At 40.6% G+C, this 25407-nt stretch overlaps 1 protein-coding gene across 2 annotated transcripts in view; it reads left to right on the top strand.

Moving 5' to 3' along the window:
• Positions 1-25407, top strand: part of PLPP3 (phospholipid phosphatase 3) — an 85404-nt gene that overhangs the window by 29302 nt on the left and 30695 nt on the right. For both annotated transcript variants that reach the window (XM_089515237.1, XM_089515238.1), the window contains one exon: positions 14702-14859. In XM_089515237.1, the coding sequence (XP_089371363.1) occupies positions 14702-14859 (158 nt within the window). The remainder of the gene's footprint in view (positions 1-14701; positions 14860-25407) is intronic.

The following is a 25407-nucleotide window of genomic DNA, read 5'->3' as shown; positions in this document are numbered from 1 at the left end:
TAGTATGCTATTTCTTTGAGTGAGTAACTAGAGTTCTTGAAGAATAGCTCATTTACAACCGTTACATTTTATACTAAATTGTCTACAAATTAAGAAGGTATTCCACACTGCACAATTACTGCAGTTTAATACCACAGGCTTTCACCCTGTGGAATATTGGGAGATGCTTTTGGTGAGGTTCTTTGAATGTCTGCTAAAAATCTCTAGTATTGTGGTTCAAAGAAGTGCAATAGAGTTCTCTAGCAAGAATTCAAAGTCACCAACCTACAAACACCTGGTTTTATAGGATGGCGACTGAAATGATATTAATGTGCTATAATCAAGCAATATAGACTTGTATTGAGTTACAACACAGATTCCTCCAACGATGGGCAAAAGATCCATCCAGTATCATTCCTTGTTTTCTGCAAAAGAAAAGCAGATTTCTTTGAGAAACCCAAAAGAAAGATGTTAGAGCAGTCCTACCATAAGGTAGTCTGAAGCCATCCTAGGAAAGACTGAAGGATCACCAGATGTCATAAAAAGATGTTAGAGACGTCCTACCATAAAGTACACCATGGCCATCCTAGGAAAGACTAAAGGACCACAGATGTCATAGAAAGATGTTAGGGCAGTTGTATCATGAGGATTATTTCTGCAGTGTAGATGCAGCTTTCTGTGCTAATACTCCTCAGCAGTTAGCATTTTGTGGCATACAGAGCATCATCTGAACACTATCTGAAGATAGTGATAGTACCATCCTTTCCTCATAATCTTAAAACTTCCCTCCACTCTCCACATATTTGTTTAAACCTTGTCAGAGAATTCTTGGGAACTCAGCAAATCAATAGTCGCAGTTTAATATTCAGTTTTGTCTGTCACCTCTTCTCACACTCCATCTTAAAACTGTGATCAGTACATGCTTTACTGTTTTTACGCCAAATCCAGTTTACTTAACATCCAGTATGAAGAGTTCCTCAAGAGTCTTCAAATGTTGGACCACTATTTTGTGACAGTTCAGTTCTAATAAATAGATTGTACAAATGGGGAGTTGGGTCCCCCTCCCCTTTTGGCTGTCACAACCCCATTTGCTTTTTGTGTTCACCTGAAAGAAATGAGTGTTACTCCTTAATCCAAAATCCACAAGCAGTGATATCTTTTGAGGCAACTCTAAAGCATAAAATATATTTAAGTTTTCCAAGGCTTCTTCATACAGGGGAAAATAGTGACAATGTTTGAGTCGCAGGCCTGTAGTTTGTCTGTTGTCAGATTGGCCCTATAAGGACTAGAGACAAAGCGCAATAAAAGACTGGTAATAAAATTTCAACTCCCATTAGCAACAGAAAATTAACTTCTCTTGAGATCCAGATGTTCCTGGCACTTGGGAAGCTAACTGCTCCTTTCTTAGGCAGATAACGTTGAATTTCTCAAGACATCTTTGTATTGTTACATCTGGAAAAATCTTTTATATGCTAGATAGGTGAAACTCCTTGTACTTGGTCCTTGGAAATGGGGAGAGTTATATGATCATATTCAGCAATAAATATGTAACCAATAAATAAATAAAATTGCTTAGTCAGCTGTTTCACAATTTCACTCTATGATACATCCCTCTAGAGTGCTAGTAATTCATGACTGTTATTTTTAAAATATGCGGTGTTGGGTTGGCTGGTTTCATAAGTTCTGACACTTATCTACCTGTGAATCTCAAAGCAGCTGGTTTAATTGGCTTCCCTTTGTAGATTAGAGTCTTGGCATCAGTTCTGTACTTAATGAAAAGCCACCCAAGGAAAAATCCAGACAGCTCCTACTGCACCTGCTTCTGCCAGAACGAGACTCCTGTTTAGTTCATGAAGTTTTTAAAAAAAGAAGCTTTAAAAAAAATTGCATAGGAAACATATTGAAAAGTGGCAACAACATCAACAAAAAGTTCTACTGGTTTGAGTGTTGGACTATAACTCTGGAGACCAGGCTTCGATTCCCAGCTTGACCATGAAATCCACTGGGTGACCAAGTCACATGCTCTCAGCCTCAGAGAAAGGCAATGACAAGCCTCCTCTGAAGAAATCATTCCAAGAAAACCCCATGATAGATTCTCCTTAAGATCACCATAAATTGGAAATAACTTGAAGACATGCAGCAACAACAACAACAAGTTCAGTTTTCTCAACAACTGGGAAACATCTTTTTGTTTTCTTGTTTAAGAGATAGTCATGAGCTGATACTTCTTATTTGGGTTTTGGCTCTCCCATGAAAGCCAGAGAAGTTGAGTATCCTGGAGAAAAGCGTGCTGATGCTCTCAAATCAGGACCAATTCAAACAAGTCACTGAACAATGAGGAAAATGTGCTTTGATTCAGCATCTTAAGATACTGCAGTGAAAAAACTGTGAAAAAGTTATTTATAGTTCTAGCTCTGCATCTGATAAGCTGGTAACCACTTCAGTAGTATAAGGGTGACAGTATGAAGTTTTAATATGTTACTGTCTGTGAAGGGGAACACACATTTTAATGATTTCTGAATGCTGCTTTATGCACTCCCAAATGTAGTTGTCATTTAGGAGCTTGCACTCTCTCTTGCTCACTCTTCTCTGGCTGTGCCATTTGCTTCATACTTTGTTCTCAATTCTGATGATTAAATTTCATCTGAGCACTTCTTTTTCATGTCTAATCTGACCACAAAAAAAAAAGGAATTGTTGACTGAAAGCAATTTCCATGAAAAACCAGCGATATTCAGGCAAACATACCAGTCTGCTCTCATGGCAGTACCATGGTGAAGGGGAATAACGTTATTTGGCAGTGAGCCCTCGAGGGGGGAAAAGTGCAGAGAACAGGGGCATCTTTGTGCAAAATTTACCGCAATAAAGCATCCCCCCCCCCAAAAAAAAAAGGAGGAAAAGAAAGTGAGAAAAAGAAGCTGTTATTCCTTTAGGCTTCCTTAACCCTTTTTTTCCTCCAGTTTATTCACACGTTGCCTGACAGTTGGGCACTGCATTGTTACAAGTGGTCTGAAAAGGAAGTTGAGCCTTCTCCATTTTTTAACTGTAAAGGAACACTATATCCATTGTGCTCCTGAAGAAAAAGTGAACTGTAGCTTACCCTACAGGGATTTATTAATACAGACCAGATTTAGGCTACATATTTTTAAAAGCCTGTGTAAAGTATAATTGTTGGGGTTTTTTTTGTTGTTGTTGTTAATTTCATTCATATGCAAGCTTTCTCCTAGAAAGGGACCCAAGGCAGCTCACAGATAAAATCATTTTAAAACTTTCAGATAAAAATTTAAAATCAATTAAAATAATCTTCCTGTAAGTTTGCAGGTAAATTGCAAAACTTCTATTTCTGCTGTCTTCAGTAAGTGGTGTCCTTCCTATGTTATGGACAGCAACTTCCAACCTCACTCTACATTTGGAAAATCAGCTCTGTCTGATGAAGAACTTCTGTTACCTTTATGTATCAGATGAAGTGAACAATAATTCATGACCATTCATGCTACAGTCAAGTTGTTGGCCTTTAAAGCACTGTAGAACACTTTGGCCGGTTACAAACCGGCAGTTTAGTGCGTGACGAGCACGCACTAGGGTTACAAAAGGGCGGTGCTTCCGCACCGCCCTAACCCTAGTGCGTGCTCGTCACACACTAAACGGCGGCGGCCCTTCTGTACGGCCGCCGCCGTGAGGACGTCACGGCCGCGCCGCCTCTAGACGGGGCAGCGCGGACGTGACGTCCTTGCTCCGCGCCAGGGCGTTTAGTGCGCCCTGAACACGGAGCAGGAAGGAGCTCCGTTTCGGAGCTCCTTCCTGGTTTAGTCCGCTGGGCGCAGCCTTCAGACGGCTGCGCCCAGCGGACTAAAAGAGAAAGGAGCCAAGCGGCCCCTTTCTCTTCTCCCCGCCGCCGCGGGGTGTCCTTGGGGCTTGAAGCCCCAGGGACACCCCTTTTCTGGCTGTGGGGAAGCGGCGTTTTGCTGCTTCCTCGCAGCCCGAAAAGCGGCGGATCGGGGCCTCAGCGGCTGCCGGTGTACCCACTGAAGCCCCGATGCTCTGGGGAAAGGGGTGGGTCCAGACCGCCCCAAATGGGCGGTCTATAACCCGCCTTTGTTTTTGCTGCAACAGATGAACATGGCTAGAAATCAGGTGGACAAACTGAGATTTTCCCCACAGGACTGCCGCAATGAAATTTGGAGCTGCCAGAAGTCTACTAGTTTTTCGAAATCCCTTTTGGGTGTGGTTTTCTTGGAGGAGAGGGTGGGGAGAACAACACTAGGTAGAGGAGAGGGTTGCACATTGCTTTCAGGAAAATGACTATTCCTAGAAGTTTCCAGAAACTGCAATTCCACCCTTTATTTTTAGCCCAAATATTTGGGGGGTGGGGGAATTAAGTAAGGATTTGAAGACCACAAAAAGAGGGGAGGGGGAACCCACAAAAAATGTATTTCTCTTCCCTGCTACAAATGTTTTCTTGATCTAGACTACAGATCACTCTGCACTAAGAGAGGCATTATTCTGTAGGACATCAAACCTGGAAATCCAAGAGACTGAACTTCCACCTATTTGTTCTCAGATTACTACTGCTGTTCAGACAATGTGAACAAATGAATTACATTCTTCAATATTCAGGGAGCTTTGTGGGGATTGTCTTTTAGGGAAGTCTTTGGGAGTTCAAGAAGTTTCAAGGGGCAAAAGCTATGGATAGATGTCAGCCTAAGAAAGAGTAGATTAGACTTGGCATTTTTGAATAATGAACTACTTCTGTTCTCAAACCCCAGATTTAGTGAAAGGGGCCTTTAGCCATTTTGTTTTGATCCAACAAAACAATTGTCTCTATGGAAGAAAACTTTCCTGAGCACAGCAGCTGTCCATGTAGACCTACATGTGGAAGCGCATCTAATCTTGTTGAATAGGTAGGATGCCTTTTTTGATTCTGGAAGGATGCATATCATCAACTTCAAGCTTCTTCTGTCTCCATAGAGTAAGAGCACTGTAGGAACAAGAAAGCAATAGGAGTTAATGGACAGATATATGTATGTGACTCAAAACATTTTTGAGGTGATACCACACATAAAATCAGGGGTGGGGTAGTTCTCCAGATTTCTTTTTTTCCCGTATAATCCACTACCAGTGGCCATGCTGGCTGGAATTCCTTGGAGATGAAATCCAAAATATGTGACATACCAAAAGTCTGAATGAAGTGAAAGTGTTCATAGCAAAGTTCTGCTGGAACAATAAGTAAAATATGAAGACAAAACTTTTATTTGCTAGAGAGCATCTCATAGTTCCCTGTTCTCCTTTTTAGTAGTAATATACAACAGGATACCTTAATCAGAAAGAGTGTGCCATCTTTGTAACACTGAACATCTGCTGCCTGAACTAATGGCTTAATTTTGCCCAAAGGTAGGGCTTGGCCCTGCTATCTAGAACAGGCTTTGATGCAGATGCCCATACATGTGAAGAACTTAAGTAATGGATAGTTTATAAGAAGCAATTGCTTTGGTAGACACAAGAATATTTATGAATCCGTCAGGTTTCTACAGGCAAATGATGCGGGCACCAAAGGGGTTCACACTACATAGTTATAGCAGTATGATTCCAGTTTTATTGCCATGGCTTAATCCTACGGAATTCAGAGGTATGTAGTATGGTGAACACTAGAGCTTTCTGGTTGAGAATTCTAAACATATCTCCTGAAACTGCAAATCCTAGTATTTCATAGAATAGAAACATGCTAGTTAAAGTGAATTTATTGTTAAGATTGGATAGTTTGAATGGGCCTAGAAAGAAAGTCAAGAAGTGGTATAACTAGGGTCAGGCAAATCAGTGTTCACAATGTAAAATAGTAGGATTGATATAAAAAGCTGAAGTACCAAGTGTATTAGCAGTTTCCTGAAATTGTTTTTGAAGGCAAAATGTTGTTGTTGGGCTTATTAATACTGAGTGTCCACACACTTGTTTGAAGATCTTAGTGCTTTGACTTGGCCTTTGGCTTTTGAATACCTGCTATAGGACCCTAACGCGCGGAGGTCACCACAGAGAATAGGGCAAGAGTGTTGGGCACAGAGGACAGCAAGCTTCTCCATATCCTCTTCATGCTTAATATTAATAATTCTTCTGCAAAAGCCTTAAAAACCTTTTTAACAGAAGAATCTTTGATAAGCTTTAAAAAAAACCCTTCTGTTTTTTTGTTCTGTATAGTGGTTGGTTTAAAATGCTAGCATTTTTTTTTTTAAAAAAAACATTTTTTGGACAGCTATCCCTATGGAGGTATTGTGTTTGCAAGCATTGGCCCTCTCTTTGCAACATCTCTCACGAAATGAAAACAACTGTTCATGTTTTCACTGATCACTCCACCCCAAAGAATTTCAGTTTGTTTCCTTGCTGTCTGGTCTGCCTGTTTATAGAGTCAAGCATAGCATATAATGGTTTCAGAGGTTTGTTCATCTGACTCCTTATCCCCGTTTGACAGCATTATGTTGGGTTTTGTTTGCCCAGGCAAGAACATGCATGAGCGTACAAGCTTTGAATCATTTCATAATTGCTCTAAATGTTGAATTTTACTCACATCTGCTCTGTTCTACAACCAGACACCCTAAGAGGATGCCAGAGCAGAAGTAAATGTTTTTCTAGTGCAATCCTTTCTGGCGTGTAACTTATAGCCTTCCGTTTGTAGAAGCAAAATTTAAAGCAGTGCAGAGGTTCTTTATTTTAATTCAAATGCTTGGATAAATAAAAGCACAGAGAAATGCCATACCGTAGACTGAAATATTGAAAATTAGCAGAGGAGATTTATCTGGGATGTTTCCACCCTATTCTGTAGTGCCCATGTGGCGCAGAAGAGGATGATGTCTCCATGGCTGAAAGCAAAACAAGAAGCACCAGTCTGAAAGTGGGGAAAGCAATTGTGTTTAATTTAGTGCAAAGGTGAAACTTCAGCTGAGAAGATCAGAGATGCCTGGCAGGTTCAGCATAGAAACACATCCCACATGACTTTATTAGTGGGTGGGCAATGAAAGCTTATCCTGTTTTAGCTCCAACCCCCCTCCCCAATCTGCCCAAGAGTTAGGTTTTCAAAGGTTCCATGTTTCAAAGCACTGAATCCAACACAAGAGTCCTTTGATTTTTCTGTCTATTGCAAGTTGGACTGCAAATGTGTGCCTTGAAAAAAATCTACTCCTAAGGTTGTTAGCATTCCCAGGAGGTGCAGAAAAATTAATTGGTTGCTGTGAAAAACATTACTAAAATAACCTTACTTTGGCTTTGAATTTTAAACCCTGCTAAAATTCACCCAAACTACAGAATCTTTTATTGAAATGTAAAACAGAATGGACCATGCAAGGGCACCAGCAGTGAGGAGTCAGAAAGCCACATTGACTTCCCACTGCCAAATAAAAGCAGCATATTTTTCCCTTCCTTGTTCTCTTCTGTATAGGACCAAAGGTCCCTAGGTGAATCCATTAACATCTATACCTGCTTCAGATGGTTATGAATGAAGTCAGCAATAAAGCTCCTTGTTTGCTGGAGTAGAAAGCAGCCTTGAAAGAAGGTTGCAGTTTGGAGCCACTTTTAGTATTTAAGGAGCAAGGCAAGGTGCAAAAGGTGAAGCACCTTTGAGACTAACAAAGAAAGAGCTTTTGTAGACTTGACTCTACTTTCTCAGATACCGGAGTGTAGAGTCTAGAAACAAACCTATATGAGCTAGTTATGTGTGAGAATGTCAACTGAAATTCAAAACCCTGTGAGTATGGAGACGAGGTATCAAATTCAGTTTTATGGTCACTGGGGGACAAAAGCAGGAGGAGGGATGTTGCCTAAAGCAAAGGAAAGTTGATAGCCATAAGAATGAGTATTGAAATATAGTACAGTGCGCCCTTACTTTACACGGGGGATCCATTCCGGACTCTCCTTTGTAAAGCAAATACCGCCTATGCTCGAGCCCCATTTAAATGAATGGGACTTGTGCACGCAGTGGTGCGTGCGCGCCATAGGCACATGCCCCATTGTTCCCTATGGGATGCACCACCCCTTCTCCCCGCACAGCTTTCAGCACATGCTGAAAGCCGCGTAAAGTGCACCCGCGTATGACGCAGGCACTCTATATGAGAACCAGAAGGGAGATGTGATGATGATGGTCAAGGGTGCCCACATGAAGATGGATTAGATAGTGTTGAAATGTGTGAATGTGCCAGGAAACCATTGTCTCTGTTCAACCCACTGCTGATGGACTGGAGTCTGTGGATACATTCCAAATCTGCTATTTCTCTTTCTAATCTTTCTTTGTAGTCTTTTTGTTCAAGGACTACATTTCTGACGTCTGAGATGGAGTGACCAGGATGTTTGAGTGCTGAAGACCATTGCTGACATAGTATGGCATGGATCATATTGGAGAATGAGGAAGTAAAAGACCCTCTAATATTGTAGGTGATGTTAGTAGGTCCTGTGATGAGATTTCCTGAATAGATATGTGGGCAGAGTTGGCATTTGGGTTTGTGGCAAAGCTTGGTACCAGTGTCCACATCGGTGCTGTGTGTCCTCTTATGTGTAAATAATTGAGGTTTGGAGGGTGTCTGTAGCCAAGTAAAGGCCTGCCAATTAGGCTGAAGCACTTATCTTAGGCTGTAGATACTGGGCAGCAGCAGGATAGTGAAAAACAGAGCCAAATGCTAAGTGGATGCCCTGTTGTTCTTGTTCTTGTTGTGCCTTTAAGTGGTTTCCAACTTATGACAACCTTGTAGCAGACCTATCATGGGGTTTGCTTGGCAGGATTTGTTCAGAGCAGGTTTGCCTTTGCCTTCCTCTGAGGCTCAGACAGTGTGACATGCCCAAAGTCACCCAGCTAGTTCCAAGGGCCAAGATTCTATGATTCATAGAATCATAGAGTTGGAAAAGACCACAAGGGCCATCAAAGCATACTCGACAGATGGCCATCCAGCCTCTGCTTGAAGACCTCCAAGGAGGTAGACTCCACCACACTCCGAGGGAGTGTGTTCCACTGTCGAATAGCCCTTACTGTCAGGAGGTTCCTCCTAATGTTGAGGTGGAATCGCTTTTCCTGTAGCTTGCATCCATTGTTCCTGGTCCTAGTCTTTCGAGCAGCAGAAAACTAGCTTGCTCCCTCCTCAATAGGGCATCCCTTTAAGTAGTTAAACACTTAAGCTATCATATCACTTCCTAACCTTCTCTTCTCCAGGCTAAACATCCCCGGCTCCCTAAGGCGTTCCTCATAGAGCATGGTTTCCAGACCCTTTACCATTTTAGTCACCCTCCTTTGGACACGCTCTAGTTTCTCCACATCCTTTTTAAATTGTGGTGCCCAGAACTGGACACAATATTCCAGGTGGGGCCTGACCAAAGCAGAATAGAGTGGCGCTATTACTTCCCTGGATCTAGACACTATACTTTTATTGATGCAGCCTAAAATCGCATTGGCCTTGCTAGTTGCCGCATCATACTATTGACTCAAGTTAACTTGTGGTCTATTTGGACTCCCAGATCCCTTTCAGACATAGTCTCGTTCAGCCAGGTGTCACCCAGCCTATATCTGTGCATTTCATTTTTCTGCCCAAAGTGCAGTACCTTACATTTCTCCATATTGAAATTCATTTTGTTAGCTTTGGCCCAGCTTTCTAGTCTATTCAGGTCATTTTGAATTTTGATCCTGTCCTCTGGGGTATTAGCTACTCCTCCTAATTTAGTGTTATCTGCAAATTTGATAAGTATGCCTCCAATTCTGTCATCCAGGTCATTGATAAAGATGTTGAATAGCACTGGGCACAGGACAGAACTCTGTGGGACCCCACTGGTCACTTCTCCCCAGGAAGAAAAGGAAAATTCAAATCCTGTCCTCTATTTGCAGTCCAGTGCTCAAACCCCTACATCACACTGGCTCTTACACAACCTAAATCATTTGGTTCTCCAGTTGGTGCAACTCCTAGCAGTCTTCACAAAGAGCCCTTGTATGCCCTATCCTGTCACCCCTTCATATGAACAAGCTGCCCTGATAAGGCAAGATTCCCAGACATGGGGAGGTTTGAAAATGTGTTCAGCAAAATATACTTACAGTCTCCCTTTTAGATCTTAGTATAATGTGAAAAGGGTTTTAAAAGAGTATGGGGCTTTGATACTGTTTGAACCCTTCTGCACACTGGCAAATATGAACATTACAATCATCATATTGCATCAGATGAAATGTTTATCTGGTCTAACATACTTTTTATACTGTAACCAAGACACTGCCTCTGAGAAGCCCATCAGATGCAGCCTTTGCTTGCTGTGGATACACAAGAGCTGAAGAGTTTCCTTCAACCAAACACATTCTGCCTCTCTGTTTTGCACACAGATACAGGCACAAACCACATGTAGATGTTGTCTATTGAACTTTGTTTCTGCTACCAAAAATCAACACTGGCTTTAATGGCGAAATTTTTCAATTGATGCTGAAGTCTGATTTGCCAACATTTGAGACTGAGCTCACCGTCTCAGCTTGACTAGAACCTCATGTGTCATCTTTCAACCATAGTAATTTGTGGCCAGTCTAGGATAGCACTGTGGGATCGAGAAGGACCACAGTCTGATTTTATGCTTCTTAATAGTCCTTAACATTTTGGGATAAATGGAAGCAGGGGTCTGGAACTTCTCCTGTATATAGTCACACGGCAAATGCTATTTCTGTTAAAATCTCTCACACCCTCCCCTTTTGTCCTTGATTTTCATATGTGGCGTCTCCTGCTTATCTTCTGTAAGCCTGTTTTCAGGGTGGCCGCTGGCATCTCTCCATGCTGGAACCTCAGTGCTAACCATTCCCAGAAGATGGGGCTTGTGCCAGACATTGTGGGTGGTGACACAATTCCTCAAATAATCTGTGCTTCAAGAAATGAAGCTACCTTCTCAAGTCCCTATTCCCACTGCCCGTGGCACCACAGTGTTCATTTCAAGAGCATTGGGTGTGCCCTGGCCTAGGTGGTAGCCTTCCCAAGCATGGCTGCCAGGGTCTAGGCATGTTGTGGGTTTTGTGAGCAATATCCGTTCAGCTCCTGAGGGTATGTTTATGTTTCTCATACGAAAATAGGGAATCTGAGGTTACTGTTATGCTGGAAAAATGTCAAGGCTCAATTGGCAATATCCCACTAAACCACAAGTTTGTAGGAGAAAGAAACAAAACCCTCAGATATTCAAAACCATGTCTGTATGCTTTTAAAGAAAATATATACAATCCAGGTCAAACCGTGTTCGTATTATACTGGTGGCAGTCCTGAAAATAATCAAAATGAGGAAATACTACCCCCATGCTGTCCAGTGAATGTAGGAAAAACAAATCTTTATTATGCCATAGTTCACATAATATACTGGGCCGCTATTGTCTTCACTAGCCCTGCCCTCTTTTTCTTTTCTTTAAAAAACATGTTTTAGCTCTCAGATATGTTTTATTGTTTGAGGGAACATGTGTTTTACAGACCTGTCATGTGAAAGCTATTTAGAAAAGGAACTAGAGCAATAACAATAAGCCACGTCACTGTGGTATGGTTAATCCCTAAAGTTTGACTATTAAACTGCTACTTCTAGTGACTATGAAACTAGATCACATCATGCAGTGTGAGCTTTCTAGCAGCAATTTTTCATTGGGATGCTGAGGGTTTTTCTTTTAGGCTGTACTATATATTGTAGGCCTGGGAAGGTGACCCTGTGTTCATGTTGGCTCTGTTCCAGCACATTAGGTAGTGGAAACAATGGTCTGGATCCATGTAATATTTGCCTTGTTTTGAGTTGCAAATTCAGGTGCTGACTAAAAAGAAGTATGGTTCTTCCCACATTTATTATGTTTATGAGTGTCTTGCAAAACAGACCCTTCCTCATACATTGAGTATCTTGGCTCAGCCTGCAGAGATGTGTATGTATGTGTGCGCAAGTAGCCTCTTGACTTATAGTGACGCCATGAATTCCATAGGCTTTTCTTAGGCAAGGAATACTCAAGTGGTTTTGCCAGCTCCTTTCTCTGAAATGCAAACTACATGCCTGGTTTTCATTAACAGTCTCCCATCCAAATATTAACTAGGGCTGATCCTGCTTTGCTTCCAACATCAGGCAGTATCTGATACCTTTAGGGTATTTAGGCAGTTGAGTACATTAATTCCCTACATAGGCATTTCATAGTAGAATATTTGCCAAAATGTGTATGATGCATTTCACAACAAAGTCATAGTTAACAGTTGTATTTTGCATACTATTTTTAAAAGCAGAATCAAATGTACCTAGAAATAATGTGTCTGCATGTGTGCACGCCTGCCATATAGCAACCCTGTGAATTTCATAGTGTTTTCTTATACAAGGAATACTTAGCAAATCCTTAGTGACTGACCTTTTCTCCAATCAAAAATCTCTTCACCCATCTCAGTTCAGCTTTTGTCTACTTCTGTGGTTTGAGTGTTGTACTATGACTCAGAGACCAGGGTTCGATGCTCTGTTTGGCCATGAAACCCAGTCATGACTTTGGGCAAGTCACATGATCTCAGCCTCAGAGAAAAGCAATGGCAAATCTCCTCTGAACCAATGATGCCAGGAAAGCCCCATGATTTGTTGTTGTTAACTGCCTTTGAGTCGACTTCAGCTCATGGCGACCCTGTGGATAAGATATCTCCAAATCTCCCTGTCTTCCACTGTTCTACTTAGGTTTTGCAGTCTAGCCATCTGGCCTGCAGTCTTCCATGCTTTCTACTAACCCCAACTTTTCCAGCAGTCACCATAAGTCAAAAATTACCTGAAGGTACACAACAACAACAAAATGTCCACTTTGAGGAATTTTATTCCATTTGACATAGAAATTCTCACTCTAATAACACTGGGGATTGCTAGAACTGGAGGATTTTTGGAATCTGAATTATTTTAAGTCACATGTCTAATGAGCCAATGCTAAACCATGTGGCAGTGGAAAATAACTTGGACCCAGGGGTCCACCTTGGCTTAATCCGAGGGGGAAAACGGCACTAAATTGTAGATCCAGGTTCAGCATGTTTATTTCCCATTTTTCAGGTGCTCATGTTACCTGGGGGATTTTTTTGGAGATGTAGCCCTCAAAAAGTAATATTTCCAGCTCTGACCTATATGAGTTGTTCAGATCTCAGGGCTGCATATGATCTTTATTACAAGATTATATTACTAAAAAATCTATTAGAAATATTTTAGGGCAAAACAATCTTTGCCTCTTATTAGTTTCAAAGGGAAATCTACCTGAATTCTATTTTTTTTAGAGCCAAAGAGGAGGAAATAAAATAACAGACCAAATTCCGGCAGATTTTATAATGGCCGTGATTTGTTTTTGTTTTATTATTATTATTATTATTATTATTATTATTATTATTATTATTATTTATATAGCGCTGTAGATTTACACAGCACTGTACATACAATTAAAAAATTGATAAAAATGAAACCTGTCAATGGCATATATTCTACAGGATAATATTCTACATTATAACTGGGACAGGGTTTCACCTTTGCCAAGTTTTAACTGCAGGCTTGGCACTCTCCCACATGAGATAGTGATTTTGTTAAAATACTAAAATTGCCTCTCCCCTCTCTCTGTTATTTGTTATTAATAATTGTTATTTCAAGATGGAGGTCCTCAGTGCCCATGCAGGGGATACCTCCACTGAAGAGCGCACACATTTGTCTGAAGAGATTGTGGAAATCTAAGTGGAAGTTATTTATGTCATGTGCAGACACCAGTGTGGTATAAAGTGCTAGATTACATCCAGGGATGCTCATCTCATCACTAATACTCAGCCTAGTGTACATCATAGAGTTGTTGTGAGGATAAAACTGGAGGGGAAGAGCCATGTAAAGGTAAAGGTTTTCCCTTTACATGAATGTCTAGTCATAACTGACTGTAGGTAAACTGAAGAAAAAACAGAAAAAGAGTGCAGTAAAAGAATAAACTGAATGATCATGTTAAGTCAGTTTGTCATATGCTCAGGTTTGTTGTAAATTGGGTGTATTGTCCAAATATATATTATTTGCATATATCATTCTGGAATAACTTTGCATATCTAATTATGGTTTATTTATGTTTGTATTACCTCACAACAACCTTGTGAGATAATAAATCTCACTGTTCCTCACTTTACCAGTAATCTCATGTTGTCTGGCTACCTAGTCTATCCAAGATTTGTCCTGCTTCTCATTTGAGGGTACATTTCTGAAACTACAATGGCTTCTTTCACCAGAATCAAAAGATTAAAAAGTGTGCCTCCTTTTGGGATTTTTTTTAGTCATTTCAGTATCACTGTACTAGCATGCAAAATAATAAGAACATCTTTATGTTTCCATAGACATTTTATTTCTATTGCACATTTTGGTATGATGCTATGGTGCTTCTTTTATTTTTTACTTCCGTTCACCACAACCACTCCCAATTATCATTATGTTTTGGTGAACTCGGATAAAACATCATTTTGATGGTGTGGTTGGGTAATGTTGTGTATTTTGCCACACGGGGATTTTTTTCTGTTTTCCTCATCACTTTCATGGAGATAGTACTTGGTTGCACTTAAAAGTTCTATTGATATGCATCAGCCTTTAGAAATAGCTTAGTTGCAAAATCATTATTGAACACATAGATTTCGCAAAGTGAGTATAGAACAGCTTGTGCTTCAAACATCTTTCTTCCAGTTAGTGTCAAAGGTGTACTGATATTAATACAGCTATTTCTTTTGTTTCTCTTGCTTTGTCACCCCCCAGCTGGACTGCCATTCCTGATCATAGAAACAAGCACAATTGCACCCTACCGACGGGGATTTTACTGTGATGATGAAAGCATTCGCTATCCTGTGAAAACTGGAGAGACCATCAATGATGCTGTCCTTTGTGCTGCAGGCATTCTTATAGCCATACTTGCTGTAAGTCGGACAATAATATTGTGGTTTCTGTGCATCTCTTAATCAGGTTGCAAGATAACTTTTTTCTGCATCTTAAAAAAAGTAACAATTACTATTAAAATAGCATGCTTGTCCTTTTGTAACTGTTATTTTAAATACTTTTGGAATGCTTTTGACTCCATGGCTTCCATGTCAGTTGTATGGTGAACCTGATCCAGGTCTTAACCCAGAATTTATAGGAGTAATTCTTTGTTCAAAAACATAGGCTTAGAACTTGGAGCAGCTCCTTTAAAGTTGTAACTAAACCCAAAGTGGATTCATTACCCAGCCACTACACTTCTGGAATAAAAAAAAAAAAAACTATTGATAATCATAGTGACTTCAGCCCAAACTAGACAACCTGTATTCATTTGGATTGAAGTTCTTAGGGCAGAAAAATTAAATGTACAGATATACGATGGGGGACACCTGGCTGAACGAGACTACATGTGAAAGGGATCTAGGAGTTCAAGTAGACCACAAGTTAAACATGAGTCAACAGTGTGATGCAGCAGCTAAAAAAGCCAATGCAATTTTAGGCTGCATCAATAGAAGTATAGTGTCTAGATCAAGAGAAGTAATAGTGCCACTATATTCTGCTTTGGTCAGGCCCCACCTGGAATATTGTGCCCAGTTCTGGGCACCACAATTCAAAACGGATGTGGAGAAACTAGAGCGTGTCCAAAGGAGGGTGACTAAAATGGTGAATCCTTGCCAAGGCTAAAATTTCCAAAGAGTCTAAACCCCATAAAGGATGGATCTGACTATGACAACGGGACTACCAAGAATTCCTCTATGCTCAGGTCACCACCATCCAGCCCAGCAAAAACACACACACACAAAACAAACAAACAAAAACTTGGAGTATGACCTGCAGCGTGAGTGGGGCCAGATATTACCTGGAATACACCCAAGGTCATCATGAAGAATATAATGGAAGTAATCCCTGGGAATGATGGCAGTTTTAGCTGCAAACATTTGGATGTCAAGGAAGACTGCTTCAGAGTTTGGTTTTTTTTCCTGAAGTATTGTGAATTTGGACATCTTTTCTGGAGAAACAGTTGTGTTTTTTTTGGCTGGCATTCAGAAATGGGATCTCATTAAGCACACATATTTTTGATGGAGCTTGCATAAAAGTTTCATTTTGAATGTGCTACAACTTTTTTCTTCCTCCTCCTCCTCCTCCTCTTCTTCCTGTAAACAGACATTGTGCTACATCAACTGATAAAACACTGAGACTAAATTAGACAAAAATACAAAGGCATGGACCAATCTATTTAGAAATCCACGTTTGGATGTATTTGTGTTTCTGCTCAACAGGTGGGTTCCATTTTTTTAAATAATCAGACTAGCTTCATTTATTTCCTGGGTATCCACCATTACCACTTCACCCTGTTGGAAATATGAAAAAAGAACACTACAGTAAGCCCAAACAGACTTTTTAAAAAAACTTATTTTGCATTCTTAGAGCAAATGGATAAACATTTGTGAACAACAAAGAATTTTGTCCTGCAGGGATACCTTTTCATTATGGAAAAGTAATAAGTGAAAGTGAAAAAGTTTTTCCTTTTTATGTTAGTGCATAACATACCCTCATTTGGGCTTCTTTCAGAATCTGCTTCTGATCAGAGGCAAGTCAGTGATGTGCATTAGTGCAGCAAATGTGCCTGGAAACATCATCAGCTGACTACATAATTCAGCAGCCTTGTAATACAAAATGGCAGGTTCATTTAAAAACTGGAAAGAACGTAAGAAAAACCACAAGAACTGTTGTAAAACAAGAGGATTCTTTGTAGGCCCCTTGGCTTTTACAACAAAAGTTACCTGGCTTGGAAAAACAAAACAAAACAAGATGGAACCTTTAAAAAGCAAACAAACTGTGGGGCATTACTACTTTTAATAAGCTATTTATTGAGGCAAAATATATGGAAAATCCATATACATTATATCATTAAGAATATCTGCAAAATTACTACATATAAAGAGCTGCAACAACAAAAGAAATAAATATAATTTAGATTAAATTCTAACTGGTACAGCTCTCTCTCCTCTTCTATATAATATATTAATCCATTTTGTGTGTGTGTGTATCTCCAATTAAATTCCTACCACAGTTAAGTGTGCTTTTAAAGTTTAAATTACATTCCTACCATAGTAATAGATTAAAAATCATCAGCTTTCTCACTGCTGGTATCAGTCTTCCTAAAATAACCTTAAATTATGAAATATTGCATACATAGCATCTCTACTTCCTTTAATCTGAAAGATTATTCTTATTACCTCTTTCCAGAATTATTTTATATGCGAACATTGAGATAAACATAACAGACAGCGTAAGAACTCCATGCATGTAACAGCATTCCTGTTTAGTATCACCAACCGTTGGTGGCATTCAGTTTCTAGTGCTTTGTAAATCATGCAGATTAATATGTCTTCTTGGAAAATGTGACATTTTAATTACCAGTTTTCAAATGTATAGATCTACCACTCTGTGCCCCGCCACACATACACACACACACATATGTATACAGTATATTCTCTCTATGTATGTATGTAAAAAAGCGGTCAAGACGGATCTCTTCCGACAGGCCTTTCCAGATTAACCATTCCGGCCCAGGTTCCCTGATTCCCTCATTCCTCCCGTGGCCCCATCTTAGTGATGGTTGAGGATCAACAGAGGGATATCAGGGTTTTTAGTTTTTAATTGTTGTTTTTATGCATTGATATTGTGTTTTAATATGTTATACTGTTTAATACTGTCTTAAGGGGGGAGGGATAAAGTGTTTTTAATTGTCATATTTTATATTTTACTGTTGTTAACCGCCCGGATTGGTTTGCCAGAGGGCGGTATACAAATTATTATTATTGTTGTTGTTGTTGTTGTTGTTGTTGTTGTATGTATGTATGTATGTATATATGACCCTAAAGATACAATACAGAAGATAAAATTGTAGTACTGTATAATATAAATTAATCCCAAATTCAAAAAGGGCTAATTCTTCCCTTGCTATCTGATTAACTGACTTTCCAAACAAAAGTTTGGCATGAATGCAATCATTTTAACACACACCCCTCAACCATCCAGCCATCAACAGAGGCTCTCATCCAGGGCAGAAGGTCTAGGTCATACTTTAGAGGCTTCAAGGGCCCATAGAGTTCTTGTTAAGTAAACATCACAGGGTATGACCTTTCTCTCTATCAGTACATGAGGGAATATGAATGCATTAGGCTTCACATTTGCCTTAGGGATTATGCTTTCCAGACCTCCCATAAATGTTGCCAGCATTTATCCCACAGTGCATTTCCTTTGCTTTTGAAAATGTAATGATTTCACCCCTCAGAACCTCATTCTAACCACAAGTCATGGCTGCAACTATGAAAACATCCCCTTAATAGGTGGATCTTTCCTTTCTGTGTGCTTGAGGATGTAACTAGTCCAGTTCATCACCTGACATCTCACTTCAAGCTTGTAAAAAAATTATCTCCTCTAATATAGAATCATAGGATCACTGAATCATAGAGTTGGAAGAAACCACAAAGGTCATCCACGCAGGAATACACAATCAAAGCACTCCTTACAGATGGCCTTCCAGCCTCTGTCTAAAAACCTCCAAAGAAGGAGATTCTGCCACAGTCTGAGGTGTGTATTTCACTGTCAAACTGCTCTTACCATCAGGAAGTTCTTCCTAAGATTGCAGTAACCACAGATTGCAGTAAGCACAGGACCATTGCATTAATCTCTTATGCAAGTAAAGTCATACTCAAAATTCCACAGCATATGGAGCAAGGAGTACCGGATGGTCAAGCTGATTTCAGGAAAGGAAGAGGCACTAGGGAGCACATTGCAAAAATATGTTGGCTAATGGTGTACCAGTGGTAGCGAACCAATGGCACGCGTGCCAGAGGTGGCACTCAAAGCCTTCTCTGTGGGCACACATGCTGTCGCCCCAGCACAGAGTTCATTACTAAAACGCCAGAGGGACATGGCACTTAGCAATAAATAAGTGGGGTTTGAGTTGCAGTTTGGGCACTTGGTCTGCAAAAGGTTCACCATTGCTGGTGTAAACTAAAGAATTCCAAAAGAAAAATAGCATGTGCTTTATAGATTACAGCAAAACCTTTGATTCTATAGATCATGAACATCTGTGGACTGCTCTTAAAGATACTGGTGTGCTACAACATTTGATTGTCTTGATGTGTAACCTGTAATCAGGACAAAAGGCTACTGTTATAACAAAATATGGAGAAATAGAATGGGTACCAGTTGGAAAGGAGGATCAGGCAAGGCTGCATTCTATCACCATACTGTATCGGTTCAATTTGTATGCTGAAAATATCATATGCAAAGCAAGATTAGACTCCAAGAAAAAGGATACGAAAATTGGAGGAAGGGAATCAACAGTTTAAGATATGCAGATGGCACTATGCTACTAACAGAAAATAGCAAAGACCTGGAACAATTACTGAAGAAACTCAAGAATGAAAGCATTAAGGCAGGTTTAATGCTGAACAACAAAAATAATGACCACAGATGATTTACATAACTTTAATGAAATTGAAATATTTAAAATGACCCAGGCCCGTTACAGACAGGCCTAATAGTACGGACTGGGTCTGTACTAGGGTTAGAAAGGGGCGTCATTTCTTGACTCCCCTAAACCTAGTACGGACCCAGTCCGTACAAAATGGCAGCGCCCGTTCTACATGGGGGCCGCCATTACGACGTCGCCACCGGATGTGACGTCGTTGCGCTGCACGAGTGCGCCTAGAGCGCCCTTTCCGCGGCGCAAGAAGGAACTCCGAAACGGAGCTCCTTCTGAGGTTTGCATCCCTGGCGCAGCCTTTAGACAGCTGCGCCAGGGACGCAAGGGAGAAAGGAGCCGAGCGGCCCCTTTCTCCTCCTCCCCGCCGCCATCGGGTGTCCTTGGGGCATGAAGCCCCAAGGACACCCCTTTCCAGGCCACGAGGAAGCGGCCTTTTGCCACTTCCCTGCGGCCTGGAAAGCAGCTGATCGGGGCCTCGGAGGCTGCCGTTGTGGCAGCTGAGGCCCCAATACAGCGGGAAAGGGCCACTTACAGGCCGCCCCAAACGGGCGGTCTGTAACGCACCTAAGACTTGGAAGGGCAACTATAAAAGAACTAGACAAGTTTTTAGTGTGCAAAGATGTTTCACTGAATACTGAAGTTAGGATTGGCCATGCCATTGTATTTCCTGTTACTGTGTATGGATGTGGAAGCTGGGTGATGAAGAAAGCTGATTAGAAGAAAACTCATTTGAGATGTGGTGTTAGAGAAGAGTTCTGTGGATACTATGAATTGCTAAAAGGACAAATGAATGGGCCCCAGACCAGATCAAGCCTGAACTCTCCTTAAAAACCAAAATGACTGGATGTTGTACTTTGGTCATATCATGAGAAAGCATGATTCACTAGAAAAGACAATAATGCTGGATATAGTAGAAGGAAACAGGAAAAGAGGAAGAGAGCATTACAGGTGGATTGACTCAACCAAGGAAGCCATAGCCCTGAGTCTGCAGGACCTCACCAGGGCTATTGAGGACAAGGGTGTCTTGGAGATGTTTCATTCATATGGTCAGCATAGGTCAAGGCTGACTTGAAGGCAGTTAACACATATGTACACAGTGATGGTGAGAAATTGGCATGTTCCTGAGTTTTCTTTTTGGTACTATCTAGAGCCAGCATTGTGTAGTGGTTTTGGGCATAGGATTTGGACTCTGGCTATTGGAGCTCAATTGCCCACTGAGCCATGGAAACTCACTGGGTGATCTTGGGGGAGACACACACTCTCAGCCTTCCAAAAACCCTATGAAATGTTTACCTTAATGCCACCATAAATCAGAAACAATTTGAAGGCACATAACAATGACAATAACAACAACTCAACACAAGAGCTTGGTATTTTCATTCAGTTTATTAATTTTTTATTTTATTTATTGACTTCACCTTCTAAAATCCATGAAACTAAAATAAGTCATCATGGCCTATACAAGGGGACAAAAAGAATTATAGTCCAAAGAAGTAACATTTCTATCCTGTTAACAGTGCTCATTCTCAGCCTTAGGCACTGGCAGAAAACTATGAAGTTTATCGTACTGTTCCTTCTGGGTCCGTTCTGAGGACGGAACGGAAGGAGCAGGAACGAGTGGGGGACAGATTTTACCGCACACTCCAGTCCCTCATTCGTTCCGTTTCCCCTCTCTTCCATTCTTAATCCGTTCCAGAGGGGGAATTTTTGAGAACTGTTCAGAATGGAATGGAATGGGCACGGAAGAGAGGGGGAACGGAACAAATGAGGGACTGGAGTGTGCGGTAAAATCCGTCCCCCACTCATTCCGTTTCCTGCCGGGCCGTTCTCAGAACGGCCCTGAAGACCGGTGCGATAAAGTATATCATCTTAAAAAGAGAGGGAGAGGGAGAAATTTGCATTTAATGTGGGCACAATCCATGAAACTAAAATAGGGAGAAAGGAGTGTCTTTGATTTAAACCTTACATCTTCCCCATCCGATTAAATGCTGGAAAACAATAGCTTGAAAATGAAATGGTCATGTGAGATGGGTGGGGAGAGATTGCAAGAGTGACTGAATAATAGAAACTAATTGCATAGAGGCCTTTCAAGGATTTGAGAAAACCAGATTTTCAGCCATGTTTTCCAAATACCAGAATGTTTTGCACTTTGTTTCTTCCCAGCTTTGCTCCCCTTTAAGCATTTCCAGCAGTTCGCACCACATGCTTCTTGCTTGCTGGAGACGCAAGTCAGAAGAGGAGCTTAATATCTTTAAGACTTGTTTATTCAGGATGAAGTTTCAGGTTTTGCACATCTGTGCCGAATTAGTTGCCTGAGCTTTCTTTCTTTCTTTCTTTTTTCTTTCTTTTCCTCTTCCTCTTTTTATAAAAAAATAAAATAAAACCAAGGACAGCATTGCCAAAAATACAGGGCTATTCTACTTCAGCTTCTCATTAAGAGTCCGGCCATGATTTCAGCTGAAGCAGGACAGGTCATGACTGCACAGTGGTGTGCTAGCAAGGGGGGGGGGGGCAGACTGTTTATAGTCTAGTACATCTGTGCAATTGTTAATATCACCAGCAGTGAAAGAAAATATTAATCCCTGCACTTTGTTGCCCCTTGTCAAAATATTCACATGCCTATCTGAGTCCAGGTATCTATAGATTTTTAGAGGGTCTGTGTGCTTGTGGCTACTTAGGGTTGTTTGGATGCCATGACTCTTTAGTTACAATTTTCCCTTTATTCTGTTTGTCATCTTCTTTCTTACATTGGGCAAATATTTAAATTTTTGTTCATTACTGAATGCTTGACTCGGATTCAAATCCCAGCTCAGCCATGAAAACCCACTGGGTGACCTTGAGCAAGTCACACTCGCTCTTAGTTGAGAAGGCAATAGCAAGCCTCAGCATAAACCCTGATGAGAAGACTTTATGATAAGGTTGCCATAATTAAAAAGATTGCATGTACAGCGCTGTGTAAATTTACAGCGCTTTATAAATAAAGGTTGTTAATAATAATAATAATAATAATAATAAGCGGAGCTGACATGGCGGCACATAATAACAAAAAAGGTTTTTGCACTGACTATTTACAACAGGGGTGGGAAGAATTTGAATGTCTGAAAGCTTTGGATGTCAGCTCCCACATCCATACTGGATGGGGTTGTTGGGGTCTGAAGTCCAGTACTGTACATCAGTGGTGGGGGGGGGGAGAGGGGAAGATTCCGCATCCCATTTTCTCTGAGGACAGTTAGAGAGCACATTAAGTCATCTGAAAGAATAATAGTTTTGTATGTCTTTCTTGTGCTTAATTGTACTTGAATGGCTGTGCATCTGTGATGGAAGTACATTTCAAAGTGCCCACAAAAACCACAGAGGATTTGTAAGAGATTCATCCTCCAGTCAGTGAGCAATGCTGAAAAGAGACTGATGCTCCAATTGTTAAAGACAGACCCTGCCTGTATATAATGACAAGTGAGCAATCTGGCAAATTAATTGCATTTCTCCAAAGAAGATGATACTGGGATTCAGATGTTTTTATTCACTGCACATACAAACATAGGCCTTGGCTCACTGCCTGCATTTGAAGATAATCCAGCTTCTAGAAGAACCATCAGTTGTGCAGCACTTGTATTTTCCAGGGCTTGCAAAGGACTTTACTAAGCCTAGACTGACTTGGTGAAACTGGAGGAACCTTGATATTGATTTCTGTTGGAAGGGAAAATATGGCAATGTTCCAGATGGCATGTAGCTTCCCCAAAATAGAACGAGGCCACATTTCTTCTAGATTCTTTACCATAAAGCAGACAACTGCAAGCCTACCTCAGGTCCAAGACACAAAAATAATCCACTCTGAGACTACTTTAACCGCCCTGTCTCAATGCTAGGGAATTCTGGGGACTGTAGTTTTGTGAGCCTTCTCTGTCAGAGAGCTCTGGTGGGAAAGTACAGTTCACAGGATTCCCTAGCACTGAACCTAGGCAGTTAAAGCTGCCTGGAGATGGATTATTTCTGCAGTGTGTTTTGGACTTCAGCTAACAAAGGGGCCATTCCCACTACCAAAAGCTTCGGATCCTGATTCCAGCTATATGCCCCTAGTTCTCACTGGAAATCAATTCTGAACCTTATTTGATCAATTCCAGTGGGGAAAAAGTGGGGCAAACGCCAAAAGCCGGGGTATTTTGGTAGCCATTTTTTAGTGGTTCTTCTGCAAAGAATCGATCCTGACCATCGTCCAATAAGCCAGATCGAGATCGTTGCTTTTCAATTATACAGTATAGCATCATTTTGTTATCCTTGCTCAGTCCGTTTACAACATTTGTGCACTTTGTGTCTCAGTGTTATAGTCCAGCATTTATTTATTTATTGAAGTGTTGCCTCTTTTTTAAGCCTAGTGGTATTCCACACCTAATGATAGTGTAAATACATTTTTAGGCTTTTATATGCACGGACAAGTGAAAAAGGAATTGTGATTCATTTTAAGACAACCATTACTTTCTGGCAATGGTCTGGAAACTAACCCATCCTATTAATGAGTTGGCCCATACAGGTATCTCCACAGACTTGACAAGTCATGATAATTTATGATAGTATTACCATGAGACCATTTCATTCTTGAATATTGATGGTATTATGAGACCACTTAACTATTTAAAATTACCTTCTTAATGACTTTTGAAAAAAATGTGTGACCTCGTGTTGATGCACTGAATTTTGACTATAATTGCAGTAGAAACGTTTTCCAAAAAATAAAATAAAGTAAATAAAATTATTTCTTAGTTTAGGATGTAGAACTGAATGTTAGAAATTTCTTCCTCCCAATTAAACATGCCACTGGATTTCTTTATGTCTTTTTAAATGCAAAAACAGATTAACACAGCTATCTCTTTAAATACTAATTTTTAGGATCAACTTGTCAGTTATTCTGTCTGTGCCATCATTTGGTTGTGCCTTTAAGTAGCTTCCAACTTACAATGACCTATGGCAAACTTATTATGAGGTTTTCCTGGCAAGAATTGGTCAGAAGATGATTACCCTTCTCTTACCTTGAGGCAGAGAGAATGTGATTTGCTCAAGTTTGCCTCTGGGTTTTCTGAGACTGGATTTGAATCCTAGTCTCCCACTGTCCTAGTGCAATGCTCAAACCATTTTTACCATACTGGCACTCTAACTTACATCCAACTGTAAACAGTAGTTGTTTGATAGCAGTACCAAAAATACACATATCTTTTATATTTTGGTTCTTCCTTCCTCCCCTTTGCTTTGCTTCCATGTTTAGATAATGTGCAGTAGATAGGATCTTCACATGAAAGCAGCTAGGCCAGTTTTCCTACTATTATATTCTATTTTGAGCTTATTGTCATTGCCTGTAGGCTAAGGCATGGAATATCAGGTATAATTCTCATGTTGCAATCCTTGCAAGATTAAGAAGGTACCCCAACACAGACATCTTCCGATTGAACATTCCATCTCAAATTACACTTACAAAAAGAATATAAAAGATTTAGGATGTGTAGATTGTTGGGGAAATACAGTCAATTGATATGTTAATAAGTATTTTCCCTCCCAATATGCATGTAATGTGAATACAGGTGTCATTTGGATCCCCCCCCCCCCCCCCCGCAAATGGAAAATAGTTCTGTGTGATGACACTAGAGGAGGGGCAGTCACTCATTTAGTAGTAATTCAGGTAGCATAAAAGATTAGAACACTGGTTTTTATGCCCATGCTAGGCACGGGATGTAAACAGATTCTATTGCATAGCCCTGCCCCTGGGCAGTACTCATCCCATAACCTACCTGGGCTTCCCCCAGACCTTTTTAAAAATAGGAAAATCCTGTTCTTTAAAAGGTCTGGGAGAAGCCCGGGTCACATACGGGATGAATACTGCCCGGGAATGGAGCTATGTGATAGAATCCATCCCTGTGCATTTACATTCCACACCTAGCAGGGAAATAAAAGCTGTGTGCTAATCTCCATAGTTGCATAGAATATCTATGTTGTGGAA

This window comes from Sceloporus occidentalis, unplaced genomic scaffold (genome assembly GCF_023333645.1).
Source record: "Sceloporus occidentalis isolate IW3139 unplaced genomic scaffold, rSceOcc1.0.p SCAF_3, whole genome shotgun sequence".
NCBI classification, from domain to species: domain Eukaryota; kingdom Metazoa; phylum Chordata; class Lepidosauria; order Squamata; family Phrynosomatidae; genus Sceloporus; species Sceloporus occidentalis.
Note: the sequence above shows the minus strand (reverse complement) of the source record. Positions and strands in the feature narration are given on the sequence as shown.